Source organism: Labeo rohita, chromosome 7 (assembly GCF_022985175.1).
Source record: "Labeo rohita strain BAU-BD-2019 chromosome 7, IGBB_LRoh.1.0, whole genome shotgun sequence".
Classification (NCBI taxonomy): Eukaryota; Metazoa; Chordata; class Actinopteri; order Cypriniformes; family Cyprinidae; genus Labeo; species Labeo rohita.
The window spans coordinates 34,870,127-34,881,898 of NC_066875.1; the positions used below are offsets into that span (position 1 = coordinate 34,870,127).

The 11,772-nt window shown below is 35.0% G+C and overlaps 2 protein-coding genes across 2 annotated transcripts; both read right to left on the reverse strand.

The window, feature by feature from the left end:
- Positions 1–310: 310 nt before the first annotated feature.
- On the reverse strand, positions 311–5,638 carry nat16l (N-acetyltransferase 16, like). The gene is made up of 4 exons (XM_051113762.1): positions 5,057–5,638; positions 4,338–4,549; positions 2,296–2,520; positions 311–2,071 (listed from the first exon to the last, which is right to left on the reverse strand). Exons 2-4 carry the CDS (start codon positions 4,524–4,526, stop codon positions 1,502–1,504), a joined length of 984 nt encoding a protein of 327 aa, XP_050969719.1. The 5' UTR covers positions 4,527–4,549; positions 5,057–5,638; the 3' UTR covers positions 311–1,501.
- Positions 5,639–6,080: 442 nt separating this feature from the next.
- si:ch211-196f2.6 (immunoglobulin domain-containing protein) lies at positions 6,081–9,354 on the reverse strand. The gene is made up of 5 exons (XM_051113756.1): positions 9,031–9,354; positions 7,615–7,980; positions 7,379–7,511; positions 7,174–7,222; positions 6,081–6,544 (listed from the first exon to the last, which is right to left on the reverse strand). Exons 1-5 carry the CDS (start codon positions 9,080–9,082, stop codon positions 6,284–6,286), a joined length of 861 nt encoding a protein of 286 aa, XP_050969713.1. The 5' UTR covers positions 9,083–9,354; the 3' UTR covers positions 6,081–6,283.
- Between the last annotated feature and the right edge of the window lie 2,418 nt (positions 9,355–11,772).

Consider the following 11,772-nt stretch of genomic DNA (forward strand, 5'->3'; position numbering starts at 1 on the left):
ATAGAGAAAGAGAGAGAGATGAACAACATAGATGGAGAGAGGAGGGGAATAATTTGCTGATGGATAGATTCTCAGCACATCCATTATACTGTTGCCTGTTTCTCAGACGTCACATATTTTCTCCAAGGACTCCTCATGCGCCTTTCCATCATGAAAGGCAATTACAAAACACCCTGGTGGAAAAAGAGGCTGATTTTCCACAGTGTTAACCTCCTTTTTTCTTGTCACCGCCATTACCAATCGCTGTACAACAGCTGTAATGTACTGTACATACAGTAAGAGACATGTTAGATTTTGTTGCATTTATTATTTTGAAAAAGTGTATGATTCATTTAGAAATTATTGTTGTTCATGCAGTTACATAAAATGATCTTTATACAGTAGTATCAGATACAGAACTGTATTGTTAATGCATAATCAGAAAAGTTTGGGGTCAGGGGGGAAACTAAAAATGGTTATATCTATGCAACCATTTGTCCTATCAACATTAAAATCACTGTGCATGGTCTTGGTCCAAAGTGCGACAAGTGTCAATAAGGATATTTGCATATTTCAAAAAATAAAACACGGCTGCCATTGGCTGATGAGTTAACCCATTATTTTAAGTTAACGGAGGCCTATCAGAGCGAAACTCGATGGGCCTGTTTGACTCACAGCCCCAAAGATCTGTGAGAAATTTGGAAGCAATTGGCCACTGGGGCCATATCACATTTTTCAAGGGCGTAAACGATTACATTTTTGCACATACACGCGATATTCGTATCATATGATCATTCTTCATTCTGGACAACTTTGCCTCTAGAACTACTGCTTTCAATCAAATCATTTGTTAAATTATTGAGATGTAAAAAACCTACTAGTCCTAGGTTTTTCGCTAAATTTGGAAAAAAAAACAGCAGTACAGTTCTGTAGACTCTCTAGGTTAGGACTCTCTTTGGGAAGCTCAATATATAGCTTGCAGCTATATTTAATTTCGCTTTTGGTGTGCACACAAGGTCTTCATGCTTGACTTAAAAATATGTTTAGTAAATGTTAAATTTCATTGCAGCAGCATTTTTACAGTGCACTGTTTCCAAAAATGTATTAATCAATACAACTCAGCACTGATAAAAAAGCCATCCTTTTAATTTATTATATTAAACATGAAATGCTTAAAACAATCAGTTTGAAGTACTTTTCATTTCAATTCATAAATCATCCTGTACTCATTAAGCATGCAGGAACAAACACACGCTTCATGTTTCTGACATCAGCATCTGTTAAAGTAATGAGTTCACCGAGTTTGCTTCACTGTGCCTGTGTTTCACTCAGACACAAATTACAAAAGTGCTAAAATATTGTTGTACAATATTTAAACTGATTTAATTTGTTGAACAAATAGCTTGTTTAAACAGAGCTGACAACTGCATTATGGCTTATACAACATCAATCACCAAATAATTAAACAAGTCTTTTATTATCTTCAGCATCTTTTTCTACTTTCCGTCCACTTTAGATATCATTATAACTCTCTTTCCAAAAACAGCTGCTCCCAGAAATTCTGTAACTGCTTCACCGTGTCATGGCCCTCACAAAATTGCTTTAAATCTTCCCACAGAGTCTGATGCATATAAATATGAACCAAAACCAAGCCTTGAATCTCACTTTTCACACTGTTAAAGTGAGCCATTACTGCCTTCTTTGCTAAGGAAGCGTCTGTCCCGAACAGGTCGATATTAAAGCGTAGAGACCCTCCGTTAAATGGAATAGGATAGGGAGGTGTGTGGAAGCTGATGAACAGGGGTTTCCCACCAGAACCATCTATAAACCATGTCAAGTTTCGCCTTGCCAGAATATGAAGGTTACTCTCCATGAGTTTCAAGGGCTGCCAGTCCTGGATGATAGCACCCCCTGGAAACTGAAGTCTGGAAGATAAGTCTGTATCCAAGAGAAGGGCCTTAAGAGTATCTGAGTCCTTTACTGGCACTAAAGGACGGCTGCTGTTGGACTCATTTGACACAGCCAGTTTGTCCTTTAGACCTGAGACAAAGCTATCAAAACCTTCAGAATTCCCACGTAGAGAGAGAACAGCCTGGTTTAATGACAACAATGAGAAAACGGAGATAAATATTACTGTTAGTGTTAATCGTATTACTGTTAATTTCAAAGGTTAGTGAGAGGGACTGGTAAAAAAAGAGAATACATTTTAATAGAGTGCATGATTTATTTAAAACTGTCATAAAATAACATAAAGAGAAAGAAAATGCAGATTACACAGTACAGAACACAGTATAGAATTTTTTATGTTTTACTCACCCGTCTGGCCAGAAGCGTAAACTTGCTTAGTTTTTCAGGCCCTGGGTCATCGCCTCTGGTGAGGCGCTTAGTTTTCACCGTAGGGTAGACCTTCTTTATGTAGCCATCAACAAATCTCTGGATCACTCCAGCCAGACCACAACCTCTTTCATTTGGACACACTCTCAATCCCTCAACTATTACAGTTTCACCTCCATCAACCACCAGGCCTGACTCCAGAGCCACCTAAAGGCACACAGGAATAATTATTGCAAAGGTTGAAAAAACTGGTAAAATACCAGTGTGTTTATGATTGCGATCACAAATGAAAATAATATGACAACAATTACCAGCTGGCAACATCAAACATACTGCTTTTGTACTGAAAGCAGTGGGAGTTACTGACTAAAAACATTACCTGATCAAAGGAGAAGTCCACTTCCAGAACAAAAATTTACAGATAATGTACTCACCCCCTTGTCATCCGAGATGTTCATGTCTTTCTTTCTTATTATATTTTTTGAGGAAATTATGTTTTTTGAGAAAATCATTTCAGGATTTTTCTCCATATAATGGACTGATATGGTGCCCCGATTTTGAACTTCCAAAGTGCAGTTTAAATGCAGCTTCAAACGATCCCAGATGCAGTTGTAAACGATCCCAGCCGAGGAAGAAGGGTCTTATCTAGCGAAACGATCGGTTATTTTCATTAAAAAATGCAATGTGCTGCCTAAACTCAAGACAGTTAGGGTATGTCGAAAAACTCCAATCGTATTTTCTCCCTCAACTTCAAAAATCTTTTCAAAATCATCCTACATCACTGCAGAAGTACCGACTCAGTCTTTACAAAGTGAGCATGCAAAGAGGATAAAATACCCTTAACAAAAAAGGTAAAACAGCAATATAGGACGATTTTGAAGTTGAGGGAGAACACGAGATGGGAGTTTTTCGACATACCCTAACTGTCATGAACCAGAAAAAAAGTTCAGGGCGAGTAAGACAAGATGAGCGTTTGACATTAAAAACCATATAAATTGTATTATTTTTATGAAGATAACCAATCGTTTTACTAGATAAGACCCTTCTTCCTCAGCTGAGATTGTTTACAACTGCATTTGGGATCGTTTGAAGCCGCATTTAAACTGCATTTTGGAAGTTCAAACCAAAGCAGTCCAATATATGGAAAAAAAAAAAAATCCTGAAATGTTTTCCTCAAAAAACATAATTTCTTTATGACTGAAGAAAGAAATACATGAACATCTTGGATGACAAGGGGGTGAGTAAATTATCTGTAAATTGTTGTTCTGGAAGTGGACTTCTCCTTCTTTTTTAATAAAATCTTAATTAAATATACTACTCATATAAAGTATTATTAGATAACAATAAGAGTAAAAGTGGTCTTTTCTTGATATTCAATATGCTAATTACAAAAGCCCTAGTGTTACAAAAGTGTCCCTAGTAGTTTAATGTTGCTTTAGGGCAGTGTGTAGAGGTTCACTAGTGTGTAACAGTACAAAATTATACTATTAAAATTAAAATGATAGTAACAGACTATGAGTATATGAAGAGTGAAACTGTCCAGTGGTATAAACGTCAGATACTGCATTCAAGTATATGGGTCACGAGTCAATCAGTTGTGTGCACAGCAGAGAACTCACGCATTGATGTGGTTAATTTCAGCCACAAGATAAAATGTTGCCTTTTTGAGAACTGAAAGCATGGCATTTCTCAACAGACACATCGTTACTTATTTACTTATCATAAGATTGCATGTTAATTATAAAACAACTAGATGTTAAATGTTAACATAATATTAACATTTCAAATATTTTACATGTGCCTTGATAACATCTAGGTTTAGATGACCAAAGAAAACAAGCTTTATTGTTAATTTCTTAAGTTTATAATACAATATGTGAGTATAATAAAGTGTGCCTACTAGCTAAAATCAAACCTTGCAATTTTACTACGGCAATTAACATTTCCTCACAGCGTCTGGCTGAGGTTTAAACAGTTTTTCTTTTAGAAAATACATAAGGTCTTTCAAACCTTTTTCCCCTTACCAGCTTCCTATCTCTCCGTGCTATAATAACCACTCTTCCTGGCTCAGTCATCCAGGAGTGATAGCGATGTGGAAGGTAGTCATTGCCACTATATATGTTTTGTGATATGGCCATCACGTCATCGTAATCCTCTGGTCTGGCCAGACAGAAGGTCAGTCCATCACTTTCACCCACACAATGTGACTCCATCCTTACTTCAGCACAGGTTAACGCTGGTTTGTAAAACATAATAGTTTTTTGAGACTACTCCCTCCAGTAATAAATAAAAACAACATTATATTATATTTAAATAATATAAAATACATAATATTGCATTACAAATTGAAAAACTATTTTAATGGATTAAAATTATAAAGCATATTGAAGCATATTAACTGCAAACACAAGCAGATGTAGTCTACTTATCCTATGTAGTAGCAGACAATTTAATGTTACTGCTGTGGATAGCATTACATATCAATAAAAACTTAATGTAACGTTAATTTTAGTTTGGATGACAGTCTACTAAGAAACAAAGTGCTATGATCATGTGGTCTGGTGGTCACGTTAACAGGACTGCTAAAATGCAACTACAATCGTACATCCCATAACATAATATATAAAAAGCATTGCTAAAATACGTTTACAATTGACTCTGGCCTCAAATATCTTTATAAACTACAAACCATGCGTTCTTCAGTGAGGTGTATGATAAGAAACGTGTTTCTTGCAGGACTTACCGCGTGACGTACTGTATGTACAGGCGTGTTATTTTGACGTTGTGTTCAAGACAACCACAATCAGGATGTGAAAAGTTTCCATTCCGCCGAACGTGGACTTTACTCGTGCAGGCTTGTAGAACTGTTTTTTAAATGTCCAGCCTTTACACGGGCCGAAAATCTTTCTTTTGGTCAGGTAACAAGTAAATATTGCAGCTTTAATCGTATATCAATGATTATCCAAACATGAAAGCGTGAACTTCGATGTAGTGGGCACAGAGATCTCTGAGACGTTTCGAGAACATTACAAAAGATTTAAAATGATAAACACATGAGCCTCCTTGAAATATGACATGAAGCCATTTCCAAAGATATTTCCTTTTCAAAAAACAGAATCGTAACCCCACCAAGCGGGCAGAAGGCGACATTGCAGTTTTGTCTAAAAGGCCTCAAGGAAGAAAAAGCACGTCTGAGAGTTTATGCTCGGAGGTTAAAATGTTTTGGACACCTACAACCGCAAGCAGGATGTATAAAACCAGAACAAGAGCTAGATAACGGATGTGCATTTTCTTGTCCCATGCCTTGTTTTTAAACACTAAGACTAAATGTAGAGAACGAAAAAGAATAATTTGTTTAATGTTTTTTTTTTTTTTTCTCTTACTAACTAAACTTCCTAAAATGCATGGTGTTAAATAGTAAAATCATCATTTTAAGTATACTTTTAAAAAATAAAAGTTCTTTACTGTTATTGATGGTTCCATGAATTTTTAAAATGTTCTTCAAAATGATTCTTTTAAGAACTGTTCACTGAAAGGTTCTTTGAAAAATGATTCTTCTATGGCATCACTGCCTTTATTTTTAAGAGTGTAAAACTTCATAAACCTTTAGATAAGCTTGATTTAATAAACAAGGATTGTTAGGAGATACATCTTTTATAACAATAATAAATGAGTTGACAGAATTCATAAAACTAGCATATAGATATTATTTAAAAACAAATTGAGATTTGGCCGTGAAACACTTGACTCATGACAAAAGACTTGAGACAGATTCTCACATTAAAGTTTATTTATCTATACATTTATTCCCTGTTAGAAGCATTTATTTACATTTAAACTGAAAACCAAATATTAATTTCTTTTAATATTCATACTCTTCTTTATATAAATCGTTGCAGTCTACTTTAAGCTATATTACATTACACAAATATGACGAGGTTCTTCTCAATCAAACTGGAAAGATTATAAACTATAAACTTTCATTTGCATCTGGCCTCAAGGGGCTGCCCTCCACATTTCTTTCCGGTAAGGGACTCTGTCCTAACAGGTGATAAACATGTCCTTGATCGGTCATGGTACCTTGTGTCCATGATTTGGGTTGGCCTTGGTAAGACTTCCACAGCCGGCCATAGAAAATGTCTTTTTTGATCTTGGCGTAAAGTTTTGAGGGGTCAAAGCCATTTGGAGAACTTTGAGAAGTTTGTGCATCAACTGCTTCCTCAGTGAATGCCTAAATAAGAGTTGTACATTTTAGGATGAATTTTTTACTGTTTTAAATTGTAATTATTGTATTAGAATATACAATATACACTGTTTATAAACTACATAATCATAACAAAATGAAAAGTATATATTTGTAATGTTTTAAGAATGCTTTTATTATTGTTATTAAGAATGTAAACCATATACTGTAAATTATCATAATGTTGCTGCAAACAAGGGTCGTTTGTATTGGCAGTACTCAAATTTTAACCACAACCACACACTGTCTTGAGAAAATAACAGGAAACTGATAGCTTAAATGCAATCACTTACTATAATAAAGTGCATGTGAGATTGAAAGGAAATAGCATGGTTAAAAATGTGCCTGTTCTGCGATTCTCACACTTTTACACTGCATTTGCCATTTCAACTGTAACAGCTGTAACACCTGCTTTTTGTTAACAGTCACATTTAGCATTTAAAATTATATAACGGTATCCTTTATGAGCCCTTGCTTGAATTTAAAAGAATATTTAGAAGAACAGGTTCATTATTAACCTCCCTCGTTTTAATTACAGATACTTTAACTCTTTTAATTTATTTATTAGATCTTTTGAAATTTATCTAAATTTCTTCTTTATAGCTGTAAAGTCTTACCTCAGAAGGTGGGTCTGTCAAATACGTTTGTATTTCAAAAGTCTTCCTCCTGCAAAGTCAAATTACCCATGATTTTTCTCTCAGATTGTTTTGTAAACAAGTTTTGAAGTGTCTAATAGCCTTTTGTGTTGGTCTTGAATGTATGAGTATATAAATATTAGCTTTTTATTGCTTTGTGTAAATATTTGTAAGATGTGACTTCTACCTTTTACAGTTGTTTTTTCTGCATAAATAGAAGAGGATGGTCAGGATAAAAAGGGAAAGAATAGTTCCAATAATCATTGCACCCAAGCGTCCAAATAATCCCAGTTTTGGTTCTGGTTCCAAATACGTGAAATCTATGACAAAAAAAAAAAAAAAAAAACCTCAAGTCCTATACATCAAGATTCCCAGAGAAATGGCAAGGTATGTATAGGACTACTGTACATGTGTAAGCCTTACCTTTTTTCATAGATGTGTTGATACTGGCATCTTTCTTACTGATATCAGTACACTGCTCAATTTTACCCGAAGGAAATGTTATGAACGCACAACAGATTAGCACGCTCTCATTTGATGTTACTTTAATGAGAAGGGACGATGATGGATGAGGAACTGTTTTGTTCCGGATATCCACTTTCGTCTTATATTCTTTGCTTATGTACTTTCCATAAATTGGGTGATACGTGCCCAGTTTGGTGCGATTCGGGCCTATTAGCATTTCCCAATTGATTTGTGTCATATTTTCGTTCCCTGTGAGGACACAGGTAACGTTCTGACCATCTCCATCTCGACTGTGACTAATAGATACTCCACTGTTTGATTTTCCTGTTAAGGAACACAAATGAAAACATGCACAGAAATATTACAAGGGTCACAGAGTCACATAATCCTAAAATACTGAATTATGAATGCTTAGTGGAACATTTTAGTATTTTTACAAATTTTTTACTCTTTCATTGTGCACTTGTTTACTGAAAATTTGCTGCATTGCTTTCTTTAAACATCTGAAGCCATTATGGAACCTTTTGTTTTATATTTGGTCTCAGAAGTGGTTGCCGCAATTTATATACTGCCCTCAAAAAAAGCTTTAGAGAGTGAGCAGCTTGTGACGCATGTTGAAACTACAATAGAAGCTGTGTTTAGAAGCAAAAAACGAAACTCGCTGTACAATAAAAAAAAAAATGGTTAAGAAACAATTTTCATGCTACTACATTTCACAAACAATTACAAGGAAACAGCAAGTAATTGAATTGAAACTAACTTAGAAAAATAAACTTAACTTTGAAAATAAATAGTATTTTCTTGTAAAATACACTCTCGTAATCTTACACATTATTTTCAACAGAAAAATATAATTAATTAATTATGAATTTAAGTTTATTAATCTTTGACAAGAAAAATCAGTGCAAAATCAATCGTCAAATCAGAATAAATGATCAATAATGTGAATTCCAAAAATGAATCACAGGATAAAAATGAAATATGCTACAAAAGCAACCCAGTAATGAAAAGGTATAATACTATGTTAAGTTATATGATGAACAAGTGATTGAGCATTTGTTTATTGAAGATGTTATCAGTGAAAGTGCAGATAGTCAGACAGCAATAAGCGGTGCGTGTGAAGGCGTTGGTTTATGCTTGCATAAGCAATTGTGTGCTATCACTTTCTGAAAACATTTTGATACAGGATGTCTTCATTTACCATAGAATCATTTTTGTCATTTCATGGCTTAGCTGTTTTTTTTCCGACTGCATACAGAATTAAGCATCATCTGTTCAAACTAACAACAACAGGCTTTTTAGTTGCCCACATGCTCGTTTAAATGCAGAAATATGTCAATGTTTATTTAGATATTTCACACAATGTGCGCTTACCTGATTCCAGGAAGGCAAGGATGAGAACAGCGCAAAGAAATTTGCTGCTCATGGCTGTCGAGCTAAACCAACATAGGCTTTCTCTTCCGCCTGTTTCCTGCTTTGTCTGTTAGGGTTTTTTATCGTGTTATTCACACTAGATCTCTCTACCTGTCAGTCTCACCATGAGCTAATCTGAATGAGCCTTTTTCTTCTTCTTTTTTCTTTTACTTTTATTGCCAGCTCAGTCAGATCTTTGATGTCTCTAAGAAGGAAATGATGCTTGAACATGTGGGAGTTTCCACTGAGCATGTCTTTCTACCCAGAAACGGCTGTCACCTCAAGTTTAAAGTTAGTGGTGTACTATTTGATATTTAAAAATGAATACGCAAAACCTACATAAAATCATGCTCACTACATAAAATTCAAAAACATACACTTGAACAAGGGGGGGGGGGGACATTACAGGTGGTAACTTTAGATGTCTTGAGGAAATGGAATCATTTAACGGAAACTGCAAAGGCTGGGCAAATCAATGGAAACATCCAACAAATGTGTTCATGGAAAATGCCTAGCCTTTTATTCTGAGAGGAGCTTTAATTCATAATGTAATGATGTCTTACTTGAACCGTAAGTGATATATTGCTGAGCCTGGAGGTTAAAGCGATTTTACTACAAAGTGACAACTGAGATGACCAGACACTCGCATAAACTTCAAGCTAGTGCTGTGTTGACATTCTAGCGCTTGCCAACCTTAGTTTGTCTTACGCTCCCCGTAGCCTCATGCCAGTACCCCTACATTAACACCAAACCAATAAAAGCTTCCCTGTAATGTTTAATATCATTTAGTATTATCATCCACGCTTGCGCTGTGCGGAAAATCCCTGATCTAATTTGATGTTCCCAGACAAAAATAACTGGCCTTTGTTTGTAAATCTGTCATTATGCTATATTATCACCGAATCTTGGATTCAGTCTTTTTGTCAACTTCTTTTCTTTCAGTTAGCATACTTTTTGTATTTCTTTTTGAAAATGTTTGATTTTAGGCCTCACTGAATTGAATCCAGTCTTTGGTAATAATAAAGCATAACAAGAAATTTATAAGCAATTGTTTGATAGTTGGTCCTTACAGCAAGAAGTGTAAAAAGGTGGGTGGAAAATCATTCAAACATTAGCTTATATATTAACTTAAGTTTTTATTATTATTATTACTGTAATTCACCTTTAAACTAAAAACATTTGATATTATAGGTGAAAAGTTGACTTACTGGGTGATTTCATTTCCTTTCTGTAACTTTCTGTAACAAAGTTAAAATGAAACTAGAAAAGGCAGGTACTGTAAACGGAAATGACTGGATTAGACATTAAGAAATGTAGCAGTACTTTAACACTGTAAAATGTTGCATGTATTGATTAAATACATCATCTTAAACTATTAACTATTATCAACTATTATTTTTCAAATGAAGAGTGGATTGCATTCAGACATGATCTGTGAGGCTTGTTTGCTTACTTGCAAAAGAAATCAGTTACTAACTTCAGCTGTATAACATACACTACCAGTCAAAGGTTTTTGAAAAGTAACATTTTTAATGTTTTTTGAAGAAGTCTCTTCTGCTCACCAAGCCTACAGTTATATGATCCAAAGTACAGCAAAAACAGTAAAAATTTGAAATGTTTTACTATTTAAAATAACTGTTTTTTTATTGGAATATATTTTAAAATGTAATTTATTCCTGTGATTTCAAAGCTGAATTTTTAGCATCATTACTCCAGTCACGTGATCCTTCAGAAATCAGTCCAATATTCTCATTTTCTGCTCAAAAAACATTTTTATTATTATTATTATTATTATTGTGTTGAAAACAGCTGAGTATATTTTTTTCAGGTTTCTTTGATGAACGGAGAGTTCAGAAAAACAGCGTTTATCTGAAATAGAAATCTTTTGTAACACTATAAATGTCTTTATCATCATTTTTGATCAATTTAAAGCATCTCTGCTAAATAAAAGTAAATTAAAAGCTATTCATTTCTATAATTTCTTTCCAAAAGAAGAAAAGCTTTTGAATGGTATGGTGTATAATGTTACAACAGCTTTTTATTTGGGGCAGTCGTGGCCTAATGGTTAGAGAGACCCTTGAGCAAGGCACCGAACCCCAACTGCTCCCCGCTGCCCACTGCTCCGGGTGTGTGTGTGTTCACAGTGCGTATGTTCACTTCTGGGTGTGTGTGCATTTGGATGGGTGAAATGCAGAGCACAAATTCCAAGTAAGGTCACCAGACTTGGCCACACATCACATCATTTCCTTTCCTTCCTCCTTCCTACCTTTCCTTTCAGATAAATGCTGATTTAGCTTTGATCACAGGAATAAATTTCTTTTTAAAACGGTTTTTGCTGTACTTTGGATCAAATAAATGCATGCTTGGTGAACAGAAGAGACTTTTGACTGGTAGTGTACAAAAGTGTTAAAAGTTACCAATAGAGCTCATAAGATCATAAGATTTTTAGACCATGCACAATTTCCAGCAAGAAAAGCAGTCCTCTTAGTAGGTCATTTTGTGAGTGTGTAGGTCACACTGTCCTCTCGCTATACAGCCACCTTCTGTTTTCTCCTATAAATGGCCTTGGTCCTAATTTACACTCAGTCCACACCATGTGCTCTGTTGCTCGCTTTCTCTCTCTCTCTCTCTCTCGCTCTCGCTCTCTCTCTCATGCTTTCTTACACAGACACACATACGCATTTATACACAAACCTCTGACCT